At 40.6% G+C, this 26,805-nt stretch overlaps 1 protein-coding gene across 1 annotated transcript; it reads left to right on the top strand.

Annotated features, from left to right (window-relative positions):
- The first annotated feature begins 172 nt into the window (after window positions 1-172).
- On the top strand, window positions 173-20,195 carry MPHOSPH10 (M-phase phosphoprotein 10). Its single transcript, XM_021680488.1, has 11 exons — window positions 173-351; window positions 1,962-2,637; window positions 3,175-3,329; window positions 3,805-3,976; window positions 6,694-6,835; window positions 8,421-8,488; window positions 10,749-10,886; window positions 13,011-13,121; window positions 18,167-18,274; window positions 19,361-19,591; window positions 19,961-20,195. Exons 1-11 carry the CDS (start codon window positions 263-265, stop codon window positions 20,108-20,110), a joined length of 2,040 nt encoding a protein of 679 aa, XP_021536163.1. The 5' UTR covers window positions 173-262; the 3' UTR covers window positions 20,111-20,195.
- The last annotated feature ends 6,610 nt before the right edge of the window (window positions 20,196-26,805 follow it).

The raw sequence follows: 26,805 nt of genomic DNA, 5'->3' as shown, positions 1-26,805 counted from the left end.
ACGTAAACGAAGGACGCGTCACCCCTGTGGGACCCTCAGGAACACAAAACAGAAAGTTTAGAGAAAGGCGCTAGAACTGACCAATGGCCCAATGAAAGTTCTTGCGCTGCCATTGGCCCTGGCAGGGGGTGGGTCCGGAACCTGTACGCCGCGGAACCTTTGTCTCCAGGGTCCAGATTGCGCGAGGCGCGTCTTTGTGGCGCGGTTTCCGGGCGGCCCTTTTCCTGTGCATGCGGCGCTGTGTCCCGAGTTGTAGACAGCAATGGCCCCGCGCGTCTGGCGTCGACGGACCTTGGAGCGGTGTCTGAAGGAGGTTGATAAAGCCACCGGCCAGCCAGAGTGCTTTCTCACGTAAGTGAACGGAACCCGGGCTCGGGGTGCGGCCCGGGTCTCACGTGGGCGCGGACTGCTGGCCCCCAGCAAATTCTGGAGTAGGGGGAAGGTGAAGGGAAGTGTACATCTGTTTCCCCCAGATTTCAGATAGTTACGCTCCCCTAGCCTATCAGAAAATTTTAAATTGTTAAATGCTGTACAGTGCAGATCTCCCAGTCGTGTAGTAACCAAACTAAGCTCAATTAGGAACGCCCAGAGCCTTCCATTGAGTCTTACGCACCCCCCTACTCTTCAATTGCGCGTGCACTAGGTTGGTTGCTCTTTTCTCCAACACGCTCCCAAACCACCCAGTGCTTACTCATCATACTTTATTGAAAGTATTAAATTTGTTGTCTACCTACCCCCCCCCCCCACGATGAGCTTCTTGAGAATTAGGACTTTCATCTCTCTTCCCAACACAAGCTCTTCGTATTTTGTTGAAGGACTTTAAGTATGATCTATGAAAGTGTGGCTCTCAGATTTGTGTTTCATACCCGACCTTTCCCTTGAGCTTCAGGCGCACAGCAGCTACAGCCATGTACGCTCTCAGCATCTCAAATTTCTTATGTTCGAAATGACCTGTTGTTTCTGTTTTACTCTTTTATACTCTGCCCTCCCTGAAATCTTTTCCACATGCACCTGCCTTCCCTACCTGAGTAACTGGCACTTCTGGTTTTTCAGTCGTTCAGACATATAACTAAGCTGCTTCCTTGATATCTTCCTTTTTCTCATTTCTACCTCTAATTCATCAGCAAATTTTGTTGGTTCTATCTTCAAACTGTATTCTGAATTTGACTGCTTGTCGCAGTATCTGCTGCTCTAACCCCTGCACAGTTGTTTATCATCCTTTGCCTGGATGGCTGTGTCAACCTAATTACTGTACTTTCGTTCCTTTCCTTCAGTTGGCCATCTTTCCAAAGTGTAAATTACATCATTTTCCTCCTTTGCTTAAAATCACCTGATGGCTTCTCTTTACATTTAAAACAGCAAACTCTTACCTCTGAGCCCTGCATGATACAGCTCCCATCTACCTCCCTGGCCTTCTGCCTCCTTCACACACTCCAGCTATGCTGGCATTTCTGTTCCTCAAACTCACCAAGTTCATTTCTATCTTAGGAAATTTGTTCTCACTGTTTTTTCTGCTTGAAATGTATGTTTCCAGGTCTTTGTAAGACTGTCTCCTTATATACAGGTCTCATTTCAGATGTTACATCTTCAGAGGTATTCTCTGAGCACTCTTGCCAAAGCAAGTGTTAACCATTGGCTGACTGAATGGAGTGGCATATGATATAGCAGAGTTGAGCATTTAAGGCTAAGATTCACTATATATCTTTAAGCAAAGAGGTGTGTAATAGTTTGCCTGCCTAAAATCCATATAGCAGATCACAGACTTAGTTATATATTAGTGTGGCGCCTCAGCAAGATAATACACTGTTAGGGGCCAGAATCTATACTTAAAATTGATATTTCATTCAAGTTTGATTTTGCACAAGAGTTGGGCTTCTTTTTCCTTTTAATTCACAGTGCTGTGAAATTATTGCCTATAATTATAAATCTCTTTAAACTTCCTCCTTGTGCTCCCTTAATAGGATTCAAGATGAATTGGCATCAAACTTCACTTCATTAACAAAAGTACTTTATGATTTTAATAAAATATTAGAGAATGACAGGATCCACGGAAGTCCGTTAAAAAAACTGGTGATAGACAATTTTGATGATGAGCAGATTTGGCAACAACTAGAATTGCAAAATGAACCAATTTTACAGTACTTCCAGAATGCAGTTAGTAAAACCATTAAAGACAAAGACATCAGTCTTCTTCCAGAGAATGAAGAGCAGGAGTGTGAAGAGGATGGCTCAGAGGTGGAGTCTGATGGCCAGGAGGCCCTCATACAAGATCTGGAGGAGGAAGAAGTGGCTGACCTGAGTGGTGATGATCCTAAAGTGGATGAGAGAGCTAAAAACTTGAGCAAAGTTGATCTGAGGAAAAGTCCAGTTTTCAGTGATGAGGATTCTGATCTTGATTTTGATATCAGCAAATTGGAGCAACAGAGCAAGGTGCAAGACAAAGTGCCTAGGAAACCAAGAGAGAAGTCCATAGTAGATGATAAATTTTTCAAACTGTCTGAAATGGAGACCTTTTTAGAAAACATGGAAAAGGAAGAAGAACAAAAAGATGATGAGGAAGAGGAAGACATTGATTTTTTTGAAGACGTTGATTCTGATGAAGATGAGGGAGAACTGCTTAGAAGTCAAAAACCTAAGGTAAAGTTTTGGGAGAAGAGAGAGAGGACTTTCTACCTCCTTAAATTAGATTTTGTTTTATTTCTTGAGAAGAGGTTTAAAATACCTCAAAACTTACCAGGGTGTAAATGAAATATTTAGATCAGTTGAAAACAATGGACTAGAAAAATTAAACCGAAGCTATCATTTCCTTACCACATTGTTTTGTAGCGTAGGAACCATAATCACACGTTAGAGGTATTCAGAATTTCCCTCAAACATATTCTCACCAAACGCTAAAAATAATAGGGAGAGGAAGGCATTTGTATACTTTAGGCAGGGATATTTTGGAAATAATTATAGTTAGAAGCTTTAGAGTTAGGAATATTGTGCTCTGTCTTACCAGTTATAAATGAATCTATGCTTCCTTCCAGTTTGTTCAAGTCTAGTAGTTCTTACAGTTTTATGGTAGTGTTGTCAGTTACCAGTTCCCTGTATGTAATAGGCATACACATATATGCATGATTTAATGTGTTCTTCTGTTCTTAATTGAAAGTTTGAAAAGTCTTTTTACTTTAGTTAGGTAAAAGTTCCAGAAACTTGAAATACAAAGACTTCTTTGATCCAGTTGAAAGTGATGAAGAACTAGCAAGTGTTCATGATGATGAACTGGGTTCAAATGAAGATGAGGAAGAAATTGCTGACGAAGAAGGAGAAGGGAGCATTTCTGAAACGTGAGTATTTTGAATCCTGTAAGCTAGAACCATCCAATTATATGTGTGTACTCATAGTTGTCAAATATGTTTGTCCTAAGAAGTTATATTCTCTAAGATCAGATAGTCACAAGGTAGCCAGAAGAAAGTCTCCGAGTTTAAAGGGGCTTTAGAGATAATCTGATGAAGATAAATATCGCTGGCAGTGGCAATCAAACCTTTATTACAAGGAGCTTTTGTTTGCTTTTTGTGCCAATAAAAATACTGTTATTATTGTGAGATACATTTGTATTATAGATTGAGGAATAATTTATTTTTTATATATTGCACACTTTTTGTTCCGTTTCACCTAAATAATACCTTCTGTTCCTTAATTGAATGACTGGAATTCTGACTATTTGCATAAGGTATACAGAATATCTTTTCTAGAGAATTGGTTTTGTTTTCCTAATGAAAAATAGTGTATTATCCTTTCATAAGTGTTTTGGTACTATAGTGATGAAGATAATGACCTTGAAGAGAGTGAAGACAGTAAACAACATAAAGAAACCTCGAAAAGAGTGACCTTTGCTTTGCCAGATGATGAGGAAAGTGAGGATACAAATATCTTAAATGTACAGAAAGATTCTGATGAAGTTAAATCCTCTTTTGAAAAAAGACAGGAAAAGGTAAGAATTGGGAATTTAAGGAATTTTTTATATGTTTACCAGAACTGTACAACTCACAGATAACTAATCTACTCTTTTTCTTGGTGGAATGCTTACTTATCCTTTATTTATATATTTATTTTTTAAAAGATTTTATTCATTTGACAGAGAGAGATCACAAGTAGGCAGACAGGCAGGCAGAGGGAGAAGCAGGCTTCCTGCTGAGCACAGAGCCTGATATGGGGCTTGATCCCAGGATGGGGGAGGGGATCATGACCTGAGCCCAAGGCAGATGCTTAAAAAACAAAAATCTGGGCGCTTGGGTGGCTCAGTTGGTTAAGCGACTGCCTTCGGCTCAGGTCATGATCCTGGAGTCCCGGGATCGAGTTCCGTATCGGGCTCCCTGCTCAGCAGGGAGTCTGCTTCTCCCTCTGACCCTCCCCCCTCTCATGTGCTCTCTCTCTCTTTCTCGCTTGCTCAAATAAATAAATAAATAAATAAAATCTTTAAAAAAAAATAAAAAACAAAAATCTTGGTGCTACTCTCTACCAGACACTGTATAAAAATCCCCATGTGGAAGGTAGCTAATTTGCAAAAGTGCTGTATTTCCCAACGTGTGGCTTTCGATTTGTGTAAAAACCTGTTTTTTCCCTCTGTCCCTGGTTTCTTTATACTAATGGCATTTTTTTTTTTAAATTAGCTGTCCTGTGAACCTCTCTTTGTAGCTGTTTCAGCTGCTCATAAGGATACTGCTTCTTTGAGATAATTTGTAGATGGCTCCACATAGTCTGAATGTTAATTAATTCCATCTCAAACACATCTTCCAAAGTTGATAAAAATTATTTCCTTATGAAATGATTTCAGACAAATGAAGTGCCATTTGCAAAAATAGATATAGCCTGGCTCCAATTATTTGTCTTTGCCATTTAATCACGTTAAAATTATATCACACAATTAGAAACGAGGCTAGGCAAATAATCAGATATATCATGGATATCAAAAGAATTATTAGAAAAAGAGAATGAGTTAAATCCATGATTGTCAGATTGTTCCTAGAAGAGAGAGAAGATTTAAAAGGGGGTGGGCAGCATTGGGAAAGAAAATGTGAAATTGCATTGAGTTAGTGTCCTAACCTCCCTGTGTCTTCTCAAAAAAAAAAAAAAAGAAAAAAAAGCAGGTTTAGTTTTACTGGAGAATTATATCAGACTTTCAAGAAATGCATGATTGAATGTTGTTTGATCAATTCCCACGTATAAAGAGTACACCTTCCAAACTTTTTTTTTGTGAAGCTATTATAACATGATACCCAAACCTGACATTAAAACACTCACACACAGTTTCATTTATGAATAGTGATGTAAATATCCAAAATAACACAGTGAGAGACTAACAACACCACAAGTAAATGGGCCTCATTTTCTTGATTCAGGATTAGAAAATCTATTACTATAATTCTTGGTTTTAACAGAATAACAGAATAAGGAGAAAACCATATGGTTCTTTTATATGTCAGAAAGACATTTGATGAAATTCAGTATCCATTCCTAATTTTCACTTGTAGTGAAATACAAATCCATCTAGCCAGAAAGTGCTGTCATGCTCAGTGGTGAAATTCTAGAAATACCCCTTTAAAATGAAGAATAAGAATGTCCACAATTACCGTTACCACTGTTTTTTAACATCCTTGTAGAAGTATTAGTGCAACTACGAAAGAGAAAGATAAGAGGTAAGAAAAACTAAAGTGAGTGTTAATATTTGCAAAAGATACTGGAAAAACCTAAGCAGATGAATTGAAAGCTATTAGGAAAAATATGAGAACTCAGTAAAGTGACTGAGAAGGCTGGCATTCTGTACACTATAAAGTCATTATAGATGTCTTTTAGTAGTTAGAGATAATTTGGATTTGGGAGTGTGGGGTCAAAAGAGGCTCCTTCAGTTACTAATGTTCTAATAAATTAATCTTGTAATGCTCTAATAATTAAAATTGATAGTGGCTTGTGAATAGATAGACCATTAGATTAGAACAGAGCCCAGAAATTACCCAAATTCTTCTGGGGGAATTCAGTATATTATAAACATGGCATTTCAAATCAGGGAGGGAAAGAGGAGGGTCATCTGCAGCTTGTTACCCCACCTCAAGTGTCAGGAATAGGAGGTCACTGTTGGCTTAGTAATAAAACAGTGGCAAGATTAAAACAAGCGGGGGCGCCTGGGTGGCTCAGTTGGTTAAGCGACTGCCTTCGGCTCAGGTCATGATCCTGGAGTCCTGGGATCGAGTCCCACATCGGGCTCCCTGCTCGGCGGGGACTCTGCTTCTCCCTCTGACCCTCCCCCCTCATGCTCTCTCTCTCATTCTCTCTCTCTCTCTCTCAAATAAATAAATAAAATCTTTAAAAAAAAAAAAATATTTAAAAAAAAAAGATTAAAACAAGCGTATTGAGGAATAATGCGTTTCTTGTTTTTGTGCTTTTAAAGATGTTAGTTGAGGGGCACTAGGCGGCTCAGTCATTAAAAGTGTCTGCCTTCGGCTCAGGTCATGATCCCAGGGTCCTGGGATCGAGCCCTGCATCAGGCTCTCTGTTCAGCGGGAAGCCTACTCTCCCTCTCCCAGTCCCCCTGCTTGTGTTCCCTCTCTCGCTGTCTCTCCCTCCGTCAAAAAAAAAAAAGTCAGTTGCTTTTATTTAGCTCTAATCCTGATTTTGTTTCCTAAATGTGTAATAACTTTTTCTCTTTCTTAGATGAATGAAAAAATTGCATTTTTAGAAAAAGAGTTGTTGGAAAAAAAACCTTGGCAGCTTCAAGGGGAAGTGACAGCTCAAAAGCGCCCAGAGAACAGCCTCCTAGAGGAGACTCTGCACTTTGACCACGCAGTCCGCATGGGTACGTGAGCCCACTGGGCTCCTGCAAGTGTGTGTTTCCTTGCTTTTTCTACGGTTCTATTTCATAGAAAGAGAAGTTTTATTTATTTCCCCCCAACTTTTCGTTTTAAAAACTTGTAGTATCATATGATCTCACTGATATGAGGAATTCTTTTTTTTTTTTTTTTTAAAGATTTTATTTATTTATTTGACAGAGAGAGAGACACAGCGAGAGAGGGAACACAAGCAGGGGGAGTGGGAGAGGGAGAAGCAGGCTCCCCGCAGAGCAGGGAGCCCGATGCGGGACTCGATCCCAGGACCCTGGGATCATGACCTGAGCCGAAGGCAGTCGCTTAACCAACTGAGCCACCCAGGCGCCCGATATGAGGAATTCTTAATCTCAGGAAACAAACTGAGGGTTGCTGGAGTGGTGGGGGGTGGGAGGGATGGGGTGGCTGGGTGATGCACATTGGGAGGGTATGTGCTATGGTGAGTGCTGTGAATTGTGTAAGACTGGTGAATCACAGACCTGTACCTCTGAAACAAATAATACATTATATGTTAAAAAAAAAAACAATAACAAAGATAGTAGGAAGGAAAAAATGAAGGGGGGGAAATTGGAGGGGGAGATGAACCATGAGAGATTATGGACTCTGAGAAACAAACAGGGTTTTAGAGGGGAGGGGGGGTGGGAGGATGGGTTAGCCTGGTGATGGGTATTAAAGAGGGCACGTTCTGCATGGAGCACTGGATGTTATATGCAAACAATGAATCATGGAACACTACATCAAAAACTAATGATGTAACGTATGGTGACTAACATAATAAAATTAATTTAAAAAATGTAAAAAAAACTTGTAAACATACAGAAAAGTTGAAAAAAACAGTACAGCAGACATATAGATGCTGTTGAGCTGGATTCACCAGTTAACATTTTGATATATTTGCTTTCCCTGCCTTGGGTATGTATGTGATCGAGTGTGTGTACTTTTCTCCCCTGAATCACTTGAAAGTAACTTACCAATATCATGATTCTTCACTCCTCTAAGTACTTTTACATGTATCTTCTAAGAAATAGGATATTCTCTTACATAGTCACAGTACTATTAATTCACCCAGCAATTAGTAATATGCTAATTAGTGCCTACAGGGTACCTAATGTGTAATTTATGATTTCTGCTAGTGATCTGTGTGCATTGCGTACTGTCATTGTCTGCCGATCAAATTGTGTACTCTAACCGGAAAGCCTGGTCATCTCATCAAATTCTTTCTTGTACCTGTGAAGTCAAAATGAATTTCCATTTTATCCAGTTCTAGAGAGAATAAAAAAGATGTACCCAGGTGCATGGACTAAAAGTATTAGCGCTTATTACCAGATACTCTCTAGTTTGGTGGTTCTCAAACTGGAGGGAGCATCAGAATAGCTACTTAAACACAGATAGGGTGGCCCTTCTCCACCCCCACCCCCAACTTTCTGATTCAGTAGGTGTGGGATAGAGCCTAAGAATTCACATTTCTAACAAGTTCCCAGGTGTTGATGCTGTTGGTTCAAGAACCACTGGTCTAGTTTATACCTACCTAATGAGTACATGTTATATTTCCCTTAGCACCTGTGATCACAGAGGAAACCACCCTTCAACTGGAAGATATCATTAAGCAGAGGATAAGAGATCAGGTCAGTAAGAATGAAACTTAACAATTTAAAATTCACTGAAATTTTTAGAAATAGTATGAGACTATTTTGGGACCATCACTCTTCTTTGTTTTCATAGAAATTTTGTTTGTATCAATTCTTCATTTATTTTTTATTTTTTTTTAAAGATTTTATTTATTTATTCATGAGAGACAGAGAGAGAGAGAGAGAAGGAGAGGGAGAAGCAGGCTCCCAAGGAGCAGGGAGCCCGATGCGGGACTCGATCCCAGGACCCTGGGATCATGACCTGAGCCGAAGGCAGATGCTTAACCATCTGAGCCACCCAGGCGCTCATCAATTCTTCATTTAAAGCCCTAAATCTACCCTGAAGTCTACTACTAAGTATACACTATCCACATTTTTTGTTGTTGCTTTTGTTGTGTGAGACACTGCCTTTCACTAGTGCTCTGGAAAGATGGGCAGTTGTTCATGAGGAGAAGGGGGCAGCCAGAGCCGCTGCCCATCTTCCTTGCCCCTTGTTCACCTCTCTGTTGGTGCCTGGTGAAGCTGGTGGAGGGTGATAGGTATGGTGACTGGTTCCGACCTGATGTGGTCATACTTGGGACCTTTCATCTAGGCACAGTATCTGCTGGGACAAATAAAGGGTTTATTTTTTTTTCAAATGTTAAAAACCTAGCAAAAGGGCACCTGGGTGGCTCAGTGGGTTAAGCGTCTGCCTTCAGCTCAGGTCATGATCCCAGGGTCCTGGGATCAAGCCCGCATTGGGCTCCCTGCTCAGCGAGGAGTCTGCTTCTCCTTCTGCCTGCTGCTCCCCCTGCTTGTGCTCTCTCTCTCTCTCTCTCTGTCAAATGAATAAATAAAATCTTAAAAAAAAAAAAAAACCTAGCAAAGTTTTTGTTTAAGGATTGATCTTAGATCCCTAGAGCAACCACTTAAAAAGTATAGGAAGATAATCAAAAACACAATTGATACATTAAAATCGAATACTGAAAAGTGTTTCAATAACCCCAAATGAGGAAGGAAAGGATGCATGTGATGATGGAGGTTGAGAAGTCCCATGGTTTGCCATCCGCAAGCAGAAAACCAGGAATGCTGCGTCCCAAGACCTGAGGACCAGGGGAGCTGGTGATAAAGTTCCAACCCGAGTCCAAAGGTCTGAAAACTAGAAGCACTGATGTCCAGGGACTGGAGAAGATGGATGTCCCAGCTCAAGTAGAGAGCAGATTCACCCTCCCTCCCACTTTTTGTTCTGTTTGGGCCCTCGGTAGATTGGATGATGTCCACCTGCATTAGTGAAGGCATCTTCTTTACTCAGTCTACTAGTTCAGATACTGATCTCTTCCAGAGACATCCACACAGACATACTCAGATATAATGTGTTACCATCTAGGCATCGCTTCACCCGGTCAAATTGACACGTGAAATTAACCATCACAGTGGGCAACTGGGAATGAAACCTGCTGGGGACCCCTGAGGATCTATGTAGAATTTGTCTCAGATTTACCCCACTGGGAATGGATCTGCTGGAATATTTATCCACTAAACTCAGTCCTTAACGGGTCAGGAGCTGCCTCTGGAGGTGTTACGTGCTAGACACCTCAGAGCTGTCTTGAGCACAGGCAGGCAAGATCCCCTGGCATTCCAGAAACCCACAGGATAAGCAGAGTCCCAGCTTGATATGGGAAGCTGTCAGCATGTACAGACATGGTTTCCCTGCAGCTACAGGTGAACTCAGAGATGGGCCGGGGATATGAAGCAGGGCATCTACACACTCTGCTACAGAGGTGTTCAATAAATATCAATCATGTGGGAAAAGAAAGAATTGATCTTATTTTGTGAACTTAGAATAAAACAGGGTGTGTGACATGTACAATAAGGGATGGCTTTAAAACGTGTATGTTTGCTCCAAATAGGAAGAGTTTGAAGGGTAGATACTATATGTGGACTATCCTTAAATTTGAATGCAACAAGACAAACAAAAAGTATTGACTTTTAAACAAACCATGATGGGGAAATGGGGAATTAAAGTTGGTAACCAGGAGAAAGATGCATTTAAAACAAAAACAAAAAGGAAACTTAAGTAATGCTCTCTTTGCTTTTCATTAGTACTTATTTTTTTGTGACTTGAATAGTCATTTTGCAGGTTGAAATTAATTACTTTTTGCTATAATTTGCTTACTCTGGATTGACCATAAATATTCCAGGGGAAGAGTCTTATGTGAGCCTAGAATGAAATGATAGATTCTGTTAATTTATGTGCCTTCCAACTTGTACATTGCAGGCTTGGGATGATGTAGTACGTAAAGAAAGACCTAAAGAGGATGCATATGAATATAAAAAACGTTTAGCGTTAGACCATGAGAAGAGCAAATTGAGCCTCGCTGAAATTTATGAGCAGGAGTACATCAAACTCAACCAGGTAAGGAAGCCCAGAAGGCAAAGCCATCATTATTTAAAAAAGAGAAGTAGAGAATCAGTTCTACTGGTTCCACCCTGATGGCTGAAATTCATGAAATAAATCTTGAGCTCTTGGTTCACCTCATTTAAATGTGAGACAGTATGTTAGGGATAGAGGGGTTATAATATTGCCACTGAATTTGAGGGGGTAGGAGAGCTTATTTTGCAATTATTCATTGGTCACCTAATTGTTCCACAGCTAATTACTCTCCAGCAATTATTATAGTAGTCCTACAATTTTAAAATCAGTTTTCATTAATACTTTAGAAGTTACTGATAGAACATTATCTGTGAAATTCATTCAGATTTTTGGTCTGGTGGGTTATTTGGTTTTTGATTCTTGTTTCTTTTCACTTAGATTCTTAAAAAAAATACCTGGTTAAATAGAACAAAGTCGTATTTCCAATAATAATATATTACCAGTATAGTGATTGAATTATTTCTTCACACTTGATTTATTGAGGATGTGGTCAGTATGTGCTTGGGGATGAGATGGCGTTTTTATTTGCAAAAGCCATTTAAGATTCCTGCCAGATTTGATTAATTAATGTCACTTTAGCAGCAATAGCCATCAGTGCCCTGGATGCCACTGTTAAGTTGAAGATCTGGAAAGATTTGAATTAATTCTTCCTGGCTGCTTTGCAACCCAAAGTGGTAGTTGAAGGAACATGTCATTGAACATTGCCTGGCTACTTTGAGAGGGTTCAGTAAATACAGAAAGCATTTTGTAATGATGAGAATTAAAAATTAAATATGTAACACGACAGCTATACCAGCCCTGTAAATACTAGTTTTATTTATGTCTCAGAATTCAGCAGCCAGTTCACAAGGTTTTTTTTGTTTTTTTTTTTAAAGATTTTATTTATTTATTTGAGAGAGAATGAGATAGAGAGCGTGAGAGGGGGGAGGGTCAGAGGGAGAAGCAGACTCCCTGCTGAGCAGGGAGCCCGATGGCGGGACTCGATTCTGGGACTCCAAGATCATGACCTGAGCCGAAGTCATTCGCTTAACCAACTGAGCCACCCAGGCGCCCCCAGTTCACAAGTTTTTGAGCATGGACTTAATTTAGGCTAATTCTAGAGCCATTCCATTAAGAGTTCATCTGGGGATGATGATGAGTATTTTCCGAAGTTTTGTGTCCATCATGGAGGTAGTAAGCAAGCTGATGGTACGCAGCACGTGAATGAACTTCTAGTTGTATGTGTATGATTTCACAGCCATTACTATCTGGGATGAGGCAAACAACATGTTCAGGATAAAAAAATGAGTTAAGTTAAAATAAAGAAGCACTGGCAAGTGCTTAGATGTGGCTGAAGGCGGGCTCTGATGACAGACATTGGAAACAGACTCCAGTGCATCTCTGGCATCAGGGGTGTGGAGGCAAAGAGCCAGTCAGTTCCCCATTCTGGTGTGTTTTGTTTTGTTTTTGTTATGCCTTAATAAAAAAGCAAATAAAAACAGTCTTAGCCTTTTAGAATAAGCATTATGGGCAAAGGGAAAAGGGGATTGTGAGCATTTGGGTTGTTTCTACCTTTTGGCTATTGGGAATAATGTTGCTCTGAACAGATGTTTACATGTGTTTGAGAACCTCTTTTTAAATTCTCTTGGGTATTTACCTAAGGATGGAATTGCCAGGTCATATGGCAGTTCTCTGTTTAACTTTCTGAGGAGCTGCCTCATTCATTTCCATTGTGACTGCACCATTTACATCGTCCCCACCAGTGCACAACAGTTCCCAATTCCTCAACATCCAACTCTTGTTACCCAGCTCCCCTTTCTTTTAATGGTAGCCGTCTGAGTGGGAGTGGCTTAGTTCTTGACAGAAGTAAATACCAAGGGGATTAAATTGTAAGTTCTGAATCATAGAGGGAGGGGCTGCTGCAGCTCCTAAAATGCACACCACATTGCTTCTTTGGCTGGTGCTGGCACTGTCATGGTATTGATAACTTTGGTTCTGCCTTGTAATGTGTCTTGAAGCCAAAGCCTTGATGATGAGAAGTGGGGACATACCCTTATTGACCCTTGTGTTTTGTCTATGATGTGTATTAAGCTGCTCAGTCTGATGTTGTTGAACTTATTTCCTAAGCAAAAAACAGCAGAAGAAGAAAATCCAGAGCACAAAGAAATTCAGAAGATGATGGATTCCCTCTTCTTAAAATTGGATGCCCTCTCAAACTTTCACTTCATCCCTAAACCAGTAAGTGTGTTAACAATTTTGTGTGTAGTCAGAGCAGATATGACCTTAATTCCTCTTTGAGCTTCTGTGGGGCTAGCTCTTTGTTTGGTTTTAGGATATAAACCTGTAGGAGTTTCTAGTCCTAGACAGTTCTGGCTTCCTCTGCTGGTCGACCCTGATCTCCAGATGGGCCCTTGCCAGACCCAAAGTCTTAGCCACGGGGTCTCTTCATTTCTCACTCTTTTCTTGTTGTTCAGCCTTTAGTTGTATTTTCCTCCTGTGGTTCGTCTGGAGACTTGTAATGTCTGTACCTGGTATTTTCTGAATACCTGCTATTTGCCATATTAAGTTCTTTATGTATGTTAACCCCTTTTCCCCAATTTTATTAAGATATAATTGACATGTAACACTGTGTAAGTTTAAGATGTACAACAGTGGCTTGATAATATAGGTTCCCCCACCACCAGAAAGCAAAATGTTCCTATAAAACCTTTCACAAACCTAAATGGGGTAAAGCAAAAAAGCGATTACCATTAATTAAATGGAATTTTTTTTTAGCTTTTCAGACCCCAAAAATAACCTGTTCTAGGCTTTTCTGATACTTTAGGACCAGTCTCGTAATGGATGCACAAATAAATCGAGATAAAGCACAGATGCTCACAGACACTGTTTAAAGCTATGGTGGCTTGATGCTGAGATACCAGGTGTAGTTCCTGAGGAAGGAGCTGGGCAGGGCCGCTCACTGCAGAACAGATGCTGAATGCTATTTTTGCTTTCACTTTTTTTATAAAAGTGAAAATTCTTTTCAGATATCTGTCAGTTAACAAAAACAGGTACTAACGTAGGTCTTTTTGTGAAAGCAACGTGGCCTAGTGTGAACTTTTGAAAGGCATGGCATACCTGGGTGTGTATATTGGGGAATGATTACCACGGTAAGTTTAGTTAGGGGCGCCTGGGTGGCTCAGTCGTTGGGTGTCTGCCTTCGGCTCAGGTCATGATCCCAGGGTCCCAGAGTTTTATTAAAATACACTCCAAGGGAGGAGCGGGCCAGTCAAGAGAGACAAAGGCCCCAGAAACTCTGGGGTGTGGGCTTATATCATTTTTTTCTTTTGGGAGGGTCCTAGGGTGGCAACATTTGAGTGACAGGCCTGGATTATTAATAATTAGCCAGGTATTCATGTCCTTTCCAAAATGTATTCTAAGTGCCTGCAAGAGTGGGCAACCACAACATTATTTCTATTCTAGAGACATAGGTCAAATAAAGACTAAACCTACTGCTAGATGGGTAGAATGTGGCGGTCCCTGGGCAAGGCTCTGGCAGGACATCTAAGGTCCATCCTCCTGTCGCGTGCCTAGTTTCCTGCCTAACAAGATCACACAGTATTTGTCTTTCTCTGTTTGACTTATCTCACTTAGCATAATGCCCTCAGGGTCCATCAGTGTTATCACAAATGGCAGGATTTCCTTCTTTTTATGGCTAAATGGTATTCCACTGCGCGTGTATTTATATATGCACCATAGTATCTTTGTTTTCATCTGTTGATGGACACTTCTATTGTTTGCATGACTTGGCTGTTGTAAATAATGCTGCAGTGATCTTGGGGGTGGAGATATCTCTTTGAGCCAGACAGGAGCACCAGCTTGGCTCTACAGATGGGCAAGGCTGCAGGCTGGGATCTCGACTTGAACACTCCTGCAAGGAGCAACAGTCTGCCAAGATCCAAGCACTGGTTGCTAGAAGCCCTGCCCTTGTTCTTCATCCCAGTCTGATTCTCAGTGGTCAAGCCCCACAGATTCCCTCCACGATCCCCATGACACAGACGTGATTGGGCCTGCCCAGAAGTGTCCTGCAATTGTGGGGAGCTGGAATGCCACCTTGGGCTCCCTTCCCACTGGAGAAACCATAGGCCAGGTCTCTCTCAATGGGGCACGGTGCTGGCCTGGGAGAGGGAGATATGGTGAGAGTGTAGCCTCTCCTACCCTTCTAATGTAGTCCTTCTCAGTCTCTGTGGTCCGGAGGGTTGCTTCAGCCTCACCCTCCGGTTCTGGGATTTTCCCAGTGCTATCTCATCTATGGATAGTTGCTAGTTAGTTGGTCTTGTGAGGAGGACTAAAGTTGGGATTGATGATGGTAGTGGCCCTGCCCATTAACTCTTCATCCACAAAACACTAAGGCAGATAGTAGTCTTTCTGTTTTGCAGATGAGGAAACCAAGGCTTATTAGGACATTGGGAGGGTTGGATCTAACTGGGTCCGTGTTCTCCCCGTTGCATCATGTTCCCCACACCAGGCCCAGATCTCCAGTGATCTTGTCTGTCTGTCTGACTCCCCCACGCTTGGCTCAGTGCTTCTATACTTTTTAGAGCTTCCTTTCCTTCTCACTATCCTCTGTGAACCCATAAAACATGCTGTGCCATCCTTTTGGTACTTGCTCACCTATTGCCCCTTTGTGTCCCTTGTGTTTTCTAGAAATGAGGTATCATGAATTTCAGGGACTAGTCTAGAAGTCAGAAACCTGAATTTGATTCTGCCCCTAACTAGCTTTGTGAATTAGGCAAATTGCTTCACTTTTCATCTATACAGAAAAGGTAATCACCAAAATCCTTCTGATTCTTTGATGGTTAGGTGTTTTGTCATGTGTGAGTATCTTGTCTTTTCAGACACTCAGCATTTATCACCTGCTTTTTTTTTTTGTTTTTGGTTAATCAGGTGTAATTTATGACAGTAAGTTTTTGGTGGCAGGAGCCATCTTTAGATACCAAAGCGCCTAGTGTAGGCTAGGTAATAGATGAAGAAAAGAGAGGAATTCTCAACCCCTCTTGCCAGCAGGTCTTACTGTGAAAAAGTTATTGATGTGAAGAACATGATCCCTTCCTGTGCCTTACAAGGCCCCACGTGATCTGGCTCCCTCTCACCCCTCTGGTCTCCACAGCTTTCTGCCCCCAGCCACACTGGTCTTCTTCCAGTGCCTTCAGTGGGGCAGGACGCCCCCCTTCCTCACACCTTCCTGCTGGGCTCTCCTCTGCTTGTTAGGCTGTACTTCCTTCTTTCCGTGGCTGGCTCCTTCCTATCTCTGGGGTGTCAGGTTGAATGCCATCTCCCTCCTCCCTGCATTCATTTCCCTCATAGCACTGTGATCGCCATTGGTCGATTGCCGATCGTTCTCTACTCGTTTCCAAGCCAGCACAAACGTGTTTTGTTCACCGCTGTTTCCCTGCTGTGTCCATCACACTAACACGGAGCCTGACATGGGGAAGTACTCAGACCTTCCTTGGAACCTTGGGAATTGAAGAAGGAGGGAATGTATTTGGGCCTACATGACCCAGTTTGAAAGCCTTTCTTACTCCTCTTCAGAAATACAGAATTTTCGGTACAGGTTCCCCTTAATATGAACTTTTTTTTTCATATTCAGTTTCATATTTCATGATCTCCTTAAACCCTGTTGACCATTCATCATTTTTTGTGTTGTTGTTATTTTCTGGGCTATCTCCCATTTTCTTTATATTTCTCTTTAAATGGTAGAATGGAATACAATGTTCCTAATAAATAAGTAAACAGTGGTCCAATGGAAGAAATTATTTCTTTCAGACTCTGACATTTTTTCCTGTTAGAATCCAGGATCCTGTTGTGTGAATGACTTGTTGTTCTCTCTGAAATTTCCTGGGGCACACATCTGCTAGTTGATTGTCATATGGCCAGGACTGCGGTAAGGAAGAGGGGTGTGTGAAGGAGTCAATGACACTCTCTGCAGTAGAGCCCCTCTCTCCTCAGTCCTGTGTTCTTTCCAGGGCACACTTCCATCTTTTACTCCACTTAAGCGACAGAGCCCCTGTCTGCCCCCTGGTGCTCCTCAGAGATGTGCAAGAATTAGATGCAAAGAGCATTAGTGTAAGTGTTAGGTAAATAATCACTGGTGTCCTGTTATTGCCATGATCAGTATGAAGCTTGTTTTAATTTTTGTCTTTCCTGGGCATTTCTTTCCAAAAAAAAAAAAAGGCTCTTCAGTTAATATTGCATAACATTTCTCCTTTTTACAATTAATAGGTTTGATTTACTTCAATACTGTTTTAGTTTTCCAAAGCAGTTCTGTATCATCTCACATTTGTAAAGCTAGGTTTTCAGTAGCTGGAAGATGAGAAAATTTGTTTATCAAGTAGCCTATTTTTGACTCTTGTTCTGATAAGCATTTTTCCTTGCATCTTTTTCTATGTATTTCTTATAGCTGGCCTTTTTTCTATGACCAAAGGCAGGATAATATTCACAAAAATCTATTTATTTAACATTAGATAGGATTGTTGGAAAATGTCCACATCCGTGGCAGATGGGAATAGTTTAGTGCAATAGGCAAAAGAACTGGTGTTTGAATATGGCAGAAATGTCCTGCAAACGTGTAGAAATAGGTCTTCTTGGTGCAGCAGTGAGACAGAGAAGACCCTCAAGTACTCAGATACCAAGATTCCTCAAGCAGGAATGCCCACCAACACTGCCATCATTCCAGTTAGCTTAAGATTTTTGCTATCAACCATCTCACATTTTAAATAATCTCCATAAACTTTTATTTTTTTTAAACCACGAGAGCTTTTGTAAAAGATTTATTTATATGAGAGTGAGTGAGTGAGTGGGGGGAGGGGCAGAGAGAGAGAATCTTCAAGCAGACTCCCTACGGAGCATGGAGCCCTATAGGGCACTTAATCTCATGACTCACGAGATCATGACCTGAGCCAAAACTGAGTCAGACTTTTAACCAACTGAACCACCAATGCGCCCCGCCATAAAGTATTTTATGTATTATGCTTTAAATTAATAGGGTCACACCTTAACAATAGAGAACAAACTGAGGGTTTCTGGAGGAGAGGTGGATGGGGGGTGGGCTAAATAGATGATGGCTATTAAGGAGGGTACTTGTTGTGATGAGCACTGGGTGTTGTATGTAAGTGATGAACCACTACATAAAAATAATAGTAAAGTCAATTTTAAAGGATAGTAAGAAAAATAGTTTCGCAATATAAATATTTTATATTAGGACTATTTCTGACTTCCTCTTAAACGTACTGTCACTTTTCTAGCCTGTTCCAGACATTAAAGTTGTGTCAAATCTGCCGGCCATAACCATGGAGGAGGTAGCCCCCGTGAGCGTGAGTGACGCAGCTCTCCTGGCCCCAGAGGAAGTCAAGGTAAGAAACCAGTGTTGAAACATTTAGCAATATATATATATATATATATATATAAATTAGTTGTTTATAGCTAGATTTCTATTCAGTGTCATTATCCTGGAGTTTGTAGCTTTTATTCTAATGTATCAGCAGTTTCTAAGTATAGTCAAACTAATAGTATTATACAGTATTGAAATATCAGTCTTCTGTAATCAGATATTATGAGGTACAGGTATGAGAATTAATATAAAAGCTTCTTGTAAATATCCGATGTCTGTATCTTGTTATAATCCAACTTGAATACTAGCAGTGATGTTGGGTTAAAATAAATGGTTTATGTTGCTCATATGCTAGCAGTCCTTTAATATCAGCATTTTCCCCCATTATTGTATCCGTTTAATGCTTACCAACAATGGAATCAGTGTCTAGAATAGAACATTTGGGTTATTAGAAGAAGTTGGATATAACCAAATGTAGGCAGTCCCTGGCTCATGAACATTGGAGCTCATGCATTACACACAGAAACAGTGGTTTCTGCCAGGTCTCATCTTCCCGGCAGGCCTGGCAGCACGGCTGTTTGTCCCTCTGCACTTGCTTTGCTGCACCCACACCCACCCCTTCAGGACCTCTGCCAGCTCTGCAGGTGACGGCCCTGGCAGGATAAGCTGGCAGCTGGGGGGAAGAGAGAGGACATTGATCCTCCTGGATAGATGTTTCCCTTCCATTTCTGGGAGCCCCTCCTGCCAGCCAGTGGCTGTCCTCTGCAGCTTAGCTCCGAGGTTGTCCCTAAAGCCCATCTGGAGTCTTAAGTGCTGGAGGGGGCTTGCTTCTGGGACTGTCAGCAGGATAAACCAGCTCTCCAGGCTGCCTTTGCGATGTAGTTTGGGAGCTGAACTGCCACTGTAAGAGTCTGCTTTGTCAAAGAATGCATTCCAGGTCTTAAAGAGCTGAGCTCCCAAAGCTCTATGGGGTGCAGATGGGTACTGGTTACTCAACTCTTGGCGATAGGTATAGCCCATTGGCCATGCTCTGTGGAAGTGCTACTCCTCCCATTTCCGAGTTGTGTTAAGTTGGATTAACTGGTATGCTGGTGGTTACCTTTAATAGGAAAAAAATAAAGCCGGAGATGTAAAAACAGCTGCTGAAAAAACAGCTACAGACAAGAAACGAGAAAGGAGGAAAAAGAAATACCAGAAGCGTATGAAACTAAAAGAGAAGGAAAAGCGGAGAAAACTGCTTGAAAAGAACCACCCAGACCAAGCGGAGAAATACACGAAGGCAGTGGCTTCTGAGAAGTTAAAACAGCTGACCAAAACAGGCAGAGCTTCACTACTAAAGGTAAGGATGCAGGAAAGAAAACCGCTGCAGGGGGCCCTCGTGGGGAAGGCGGTGGCAAGCAGTGGGTGACACCGCCTGCCTGACGGTGCGAGACCACTGGCGCCTGGCAGGGGTAACAGCCCGAACTCTGGGCCCTCACGGCACCTGGGGCCTGGCAGCCCTTGTCTTCCACTCCCTCCTCCCTTAACGTTACAAGAACATCGCAGCAGCATAGAGCTCATAGAATACCTCTGTGCTAACTGGTGTGATTTTTCATAATTTATTCTTAGTTTCTGGATTTTTATACTTTGTACACTGTTGAAATCATTTGGCTTTTTTTACTCATAAGCAGATTTTATAGCGTAAGTGTGTTATTATTTTTAATTGCAGGATGAAGGTAAAGACAAAGCCTTAAAGTCATCTCAAGCATTCTTTTCCAAATTACAAGATCAAGTAAAAATGCAAATCAGCGATGCAAAGAAAACAGAAAAGAAAAAGAAGAAAAGACAGGATATTTCTGTTCATAAATTAAAGCTGTAATATATTTTGAATATAATGTAAATATTAATGTGTAAGCTTATATTCTGTCATTGTTCTCTTTTATAATAAATTTTTTGAGAACTTTTCCTTGCATAGATGGCAGATATTTGAGAATTCCTCATTTTGAAAAGACAAACTCTAAACTGTCATTGGAAAGCCCTGAACTGCTTCCTGTGTGAAGCTGGACCTAGCTCCCAAGGCCCTTTCCACACTGTGTCCTCGCTGGGGCAGGTGAAGGCCAGCCAGGGCATTGGCCGGTGGGCGGGAGTTGGCCTGCAGGCTGACCACGGCCCAGGAGCCAGCCGTCCCCGTCACAGGCAGCTGTTTACAGCAGGGGTCCTCACTCTTTGGAGTCCTGATGTTCTTCTCCCACTGCCCTGTCAGCCTTTCACAAAACACTGCACATGCCTTCCGTCCTTCCCCTTGGGAGGTGATCTCCCATCCACCTGAATGAAGGCTTCGTTCAGGCTCTAGGGTACCGCCCACGGTCAGATGCGTGGAGGGCAGGCAGGACCTAGACGTGATAGAAGGTGAACACAGCAAGGAAGGTAGACTGGCAGTGTGGTGAGCCTTCCATGACTACCTCCGCCTCTAGAGAAAACGGTCTTTTGTCTGATAGGAACTCATAGTATGCTTTGATGGAATTGCCCTAAGACAGCTCAGAGCAGCTTCTCCCGAAGCAGCAGGGAAAGCCCTTCTGGTTTTCCATCTACAGGGGTCGGTCAGCAGGCAGGAAGAGGTCGTGGGCGTGTGCTTTCTGCATTTCTGCTTCCTAATAAACAGAAGCTGGCCACGTCAGGGTAGAACCAGGCTGGCTGGGGCTAGCTGGAGCACCAGTCAGTACTGAATTGTCATTTGTTGGAAGTTTTATTCAGGAGAGTTCTCTTCACTATTTGCCTTTGTCTTCTGAACAGTTCGAGCAACCCCGGGTCTCCGTCTAGCCTTAGTGAAAGTGTCATTTCCTTACAGTGATGGGAGTGTTAATATGGCTCTAAGAGTTCCTGCTTTCTTGTTAAATTCAGTTTGCCAGTCCCCATTCAACTGCGAGCTTAGTTCTCTTGCCCTTGAGTCTTTCTTTCATAATCAGTCATCAGGATCAGAATGTTTGATCCTGAAGTGATGATTCACTTTACCTGTCCAAGGGCAGTTTGATGTCTGCATAGTTTGAATCCCTCTTATCTTCATTTTCCCCACCATCTTTAGGTGAGGCATATCTGTTCATTCACTTTTTTAATGTAATATTTTATACATTCTAAAGATTATATTCTTTTATATACCTACTCTGTGCCAGGCAGTATTGTCGGTACCAGGGATATAACTGAACAAAACAATAATTCTTGTGCTTAAGAAGTGTTCATTCTGGTGGAATATTTATCTACTACTTCTTTATAAATTAGAAGCATCACGTAACGTTGGAGAAACCATCCTTTATCTAAAAACACACAACAGGGCCCCCGGTTGGCTTAGTTGGTGGAGCATGGGACTCTAAATCTCAGGGTTTTAAATTCGAGCCCTACATTGGGTGTAGAGATTACTTAAAAAAAAATCTTCAAAAACACAAAGCAATACTCAGTGGTGCTCTTCATCTGCTTCGCTTGACTATGTAAGGAGGTAAAGAGGAAATCATGGTTCTGAGCGGTGTGTTCATCATTCCTTTACATTCATATATATTTGACCACATGTATCCCTAGTCAATGCATTGTTTACTAGTACTTGAATTTTAGGAAAATAGAACACTGTACACTCACCTATTGCTTGCTTTTTCACTCTTGATTTCCCTCATTCATCCAAAATGCTATTTGTTTTTGCTGCCATATAATATCGTATGCATCTATCATGATTTTATTTACCCTGTCTTATGAAGATACTTGTTTCGTTTTATATGGAATAATGCCATTTCGAACATCCCGTTCCCAAACACTGTCGCTCTTATGCTTTAGCCTCTAATGCCCTTTAGAATAGAATTGCTGGGTAGAAAGTGCAGAAGATTAAGACTGTCTTGTTCTTCAAAGTAGGTGTACAAACTTGCACTTAATCGTATCTTTGTCAGACTTGACATTGGCAGGATTTAAAAAATGTGCCTTTCTGCTGGACATAAAATGATGTATCTGTGTGGTATTAATTTATATTTCTCTGTTAATGAGATGGAGCATTTTGTTGTGTGTTCTCTGTCTCATTTTTAGCTAGTTTTTTAATATTTTAAAATTCATATAAAGTATATGTATACATATATAAAATAAATAAAAATATATAATTTTTACAGAAAAATTCCAGGAAATTTAGCTCCATTTGCTTTATTATCCTTGTTTTCTTCTGAACAATTTGAGAGGAAGTTAGAGACATTGTGGCCCTTTCCCCTGAATACTTCAGTATGTATTTCTTAAGAATACGAATATTCACGAACATAGAGCTGCAGTATAATGATCAAAATCAGGAAATTTAGCATCAATATGATGCCATTAATCTGTAGTCCATATTCAAATTTTGTCAGTAGTCCCAATAATGTCCTTTCTAGCTCTTTTCCCCTGGTCCAGGATCAAGTAATTCTAAGATTCCTCATTGTATTTAGGTGTTATGTCTGTTTAATTTCCAATTCCTGAGCCTTTCTTTGTCTTGACTAACATTTTTGAGGCATACAGGACCATCTCACAAAATTGGATTTGTCTGTTTTCTCAGGATTAGATTGAGGTTATACATTTTTGGCAGGAAAGCCAAAGCAGAGGTGTGTCTTTAGTACCTCCAGTACAGAGGGTCAGGATAATCCATTTGTTTCGGTGAAGCTGGTGCTGAAAACATTTCGAGTTTGTTACAGTGATGACCACCAGGTTTCCCCACTATAAAGTTACTGCTTTTCCTTTTTACTTAATAATCAGGGAGATACTTTGATACTCTGAATATCCCATTCCTCAACAAACTCACCAGTTTTGGCATCCATTGATGATTTTCTAACTTAATTTCTTCTATATCTATTACTTGGCGTTCTGTAAGGAAAGTTTTCCCTTCTCATTTATTTCAGTATTGACTGATTTTTTTTTTTTTTTAAAGATTTTATTTATTTGACACAGAGAGACATAGCAAGAGAGGGAACACAAGCAGGGGGAGTGGGAGAGGGAGAAGCAGGCTTCCCGCTGAGCAGGGAGCCCGATATGGGGCTCCATCCCAGGACCCTGGGATCATGAACTGAGCTGAAGGCAGATGCTTAATGACTGAGCCACCCAGGCGCCCCATCCATTATTTGCATTTTAAATTCAACATTGCTTTTGAAACTTTAGTGAGATACTGCTGACATACAACAGACTGCCCGTATTTCACGTGTACCTTTTTAAAAAAGATTAATTGATAGATTTTAGTGGGGGGAGGGGCAGAGGGAGAGAGACAATCCCAAGCTGTCTCTCTGCTGAACAGGGAGCCCAGAGTGGCTGGATCTCAAGACCCTGAGATTATGACCTGGGCAAAATCAAGAGTCCAACACTTAACGGACTGAGCCTCCCAGGCGCCCCTCACCCATACCTTCCATAAGCTTTGACATAGGCGTGCCTCGCTGGAACCACCAATGCAAGCAGTATACTTAATATAGTCATCACTCCCCAAAGATTCCTCCTATCCCTTTATATTTTCTTCTCTGTGTGGCTCCCTGCACCTGTCTCTTCCCCAGACAACAATTGATCTGTCACCATAGATTAGTTTGCAATTTCTAGAATTTTCATAAGTGGGATCCTGGATGCTACCCTCTGGTTTTGTTATTCAGTTATTCTGAGATTCATGGGTATTGTCGCATGTATCAATAGTTCATTCTTCTTTATCGCCATGTAGTATTTCACTGTATATTGTGTATCCTACAATTTACTTATCTGTTCGCCTGTTGATGGGCATTTGGGTTCTTTCTAGTTTTTGCCTATTACAGTAAAACTGTCATGATCATTCATTTACAGATATGCTTTCATTCCTAAGAGTAGAATGCCTGGGTAGGCATATGTTTAACTTTTAAAGGAATTGCCAAAATGTTTTCCAAAGTGGTTGTACCATTTTATGTTCTCATAGTAGGGCATGAAAATTCCGGTTCCTCCACATCCTCACCAATGTTTGGTATCATTTTTTTTTTAACCCATTCTCATAGATACATCCTTGTTATTTTGTTGTGGTTTTTAATTTTCATTTCCCTAAGACTAATGAAATTGAACATATTTCAGATTTTATTATTCATCTGTATCTCTTCTCTGGCAGTATGTCCACTCAAATCTTTTGTTCATTTAAAAAAATTTTTTTAATTGAGTATATTAGTTTCAGGTATATATACAACATAGTGATTCAACTTCTCTGCAAGTTATGCTCTGCTCACAAGTGTAGCTACCCTCTGTCACTATACGCTATTAAAATATCATTGACTATATTTCCTATACTGTGCCTTTTATTTATGTGATTTAAGCCTTCTGTAACTGGAAGTCTGTATCTCCCACTCCCCTTCATTCATTTTGTACACTCTACCACCCTCTTTCCTTCCAGCCACCATCAGTTTGTTCTCTGTATTTGTAGGCCTGATTCTGCTTTTTGTTTATATATTCATTTTCTTTTTTTAGATTCCACATGTAAGTGAATAAATGTGGTAATTGTCTTTCTCAGTCTGACTTACTTCACTTAGCATAGTACCTGCTAGGTCCATCCATGTTGTCGCAAATGCACACTGTCATGCCTTTACTATGACTGTGTTGTAATATTCCATTGTTCTTCTTTTTTTTTTTTAAGATTTTATTTATTTATTTGACAGAGAGAGACACAGCAAGAGAGGGAACACAAGCAGGGGGAGTGGGAGAGGGAGAAGCAGGCTTCCCCGTGGAGCAGGGAGCCCGATGCGGGGCTCGATCCCAGGACCCTGGGATCATGACCTGAGCCGAAGGCAGACGCTTAACGACTGAGCCACCCAGGCGCCCCCTTGACTGATTTTTATATTATTCAATGTTTTTAAATCCTTTTATTATGAATTTTGATTTTCCAGTTGTTCCGGGCCAGTACAGTGGAAGGCCCTTCAAACTAATTTCTGAGTTCTGATATGTTCCCATTATTCTCTGAGCACTTCCTTATTTTCCGGGGCTAATAAGTGTTCCAGGCTTATCCTGTCTTTTCCCTGGAATTGGCCATTTTCCCACAGAACCCTGGTTCCTCTTGGAGAATGGTATTTTCAAACAGATGTGCTCATTGCTGCTGTTGCCCCAGCACCACTCACCAGGGCTAGAAAATTGTTGTTGTGTGGTGTGTGTGTGTGTTACATGTATTCCATATATGAGTTCATACCAAAACCTCTGATTCTAATCTAATACCCCTGCAGATTAAATTCTAGTATTCACTCTTCCCTTATTTATAATGCCTTTTCCAACAGTGAGAAATCTTGCTCCCATTATCGTTAGTATATTTATTCATTTACTCAAGCCTAGAATATACAAGAAGTTTTTAGAACTAGTAAACTTATACCACTAGGAGAAGGAAAAAATACGTGTTCTACACTTGTTGAATATAGTGTTCTATATTTCAGTTAGTCCAAAGCTTTGATATTTTTGTTCAGTTATTATGTATCCTTAGTGATTTTTTTTGTTTAGTTCTGTCAATTAGAGAAGCATATAAAATCTCTAATTATGTTCTTTTTTCTTTTTTTTATTAAAATCTCTAATTATGATTGTGGATTTTTCTCTTTCTATCATTGTGTCAGTTTCTGCTTAATGCATTTTGAAGACCTATTATCAGGTATATACCCATTTATGGTTTTTTATGTCTTTCTCACAAATTGACCCTTTTGACTATAAAGTGATGTCTTTTTCTCTGGTAGTACTCCCTGTCTTGAAGTCTATTTTCAATATAATACTATGGTTCTTTTGATATTTGTTTGAATAATATATTATTTTCCATTCTCTGACTTTCCAATTGCCTGTGTCTTTTACATATATCACATAGTTAGGAATTGCTTGTTAAGTCTAATCTGACACATTCTATCTTTTATTTATTTTTAAAGATTTTATTTATGTATTTGAGAGAGAGAGAGGGAGAGCACGAGCAGGGGGAGGGGGAGGGACAGAGGGACAAGCAGACTCCCCGTTGAACAGAGAGCCTGAGATCACTACCTGAGCTGAAGTCCGATGCCTAACCAACGACACCCAGTTTCCTCCGGTTCTATCTTTTAATTGGAGCTTTTAGTCCATGCACATTTAATGTAATTATTGGTTTGGTTGTACTTGGTTTTACCATTTTGCTATTTATTTTCTCTTTGTTCTAATTATTTTCTCTTCCTCTTTTTCTGTTTTTAAAATAAAAAAATCTGTTAATATTCTACTTGAATATCTCTCTTAATGTATTAGCTCTACATTGCATTGATTTTCAGTTGTTTAGGAATTACAATATGCATCCTTAACTTAAAACAGTCTACTTAGAGTTAATATTTTACCACTTCATATAAGATGTAAGACCTTTGTAGTGATATATTTACATTTACAATCTCATCCTTTTTGCTATTGTTGTCATTTATAATTCATCTAGGTATGTTAAAATCCTGTGATGCATTGTTACTATTTTTGCTGCTGGCCCTCCAGTTTCTGACTACTTTTGGTCATTCTCCAGTGTTTTCAAGTAGACTTCTTTTTTTACACTTTATAATTGTTTATAATTTAAAATTGTAATGAAACATTTGTTTCTGTAATTTTTATATTGTT

Source organism: Neomonachus schauinslandi, chromosome 9 (genome assembly GCF_002201575.2).
Source record: "Neomonachus schauinslandi chromosome 9, ASM220157v2, whole genome shotgun sequence".
Lineage (NCBI taxonomy): Eukaryota > Metazoa > Chordata > Mammalia > Carnivora > Phocidae > Neomonachus > Neomonachus schauinslandi.
Note: the sequence above shows the minus strand (reverse complement) of the source record. Positions and strands in the feature narration are given on the sequence as shown.

What these genes read in the sequence shown, in the direction of transcription:
- MPHOSPH10 (XM_021680488.1), top strand. Translation starts at nt 263, where the DNA reads ATGGCCCCGCGCGTCTGGCGTCGACGGACCTTGGAGCGGTGTCTGAAG. An exon ending in TTCACTTCATCCCTAAACCA is followed by an intron (nt 13,122 to 18,166) that starts GTAAGTGTGTTA and finishes TCACTTTTCTAG; the next exon opens with CCTGTTCCAGACATTAAAGT. An exon ending in TGGCCCCAGAGGAAGTCAAG is followed by an intron (nt 18,275 to 19,360) that starts GTAAGAAACCAG and finishes TACCTTTAATAG; the next exon opens with GAAAAAAATAAAGCCGGAGA.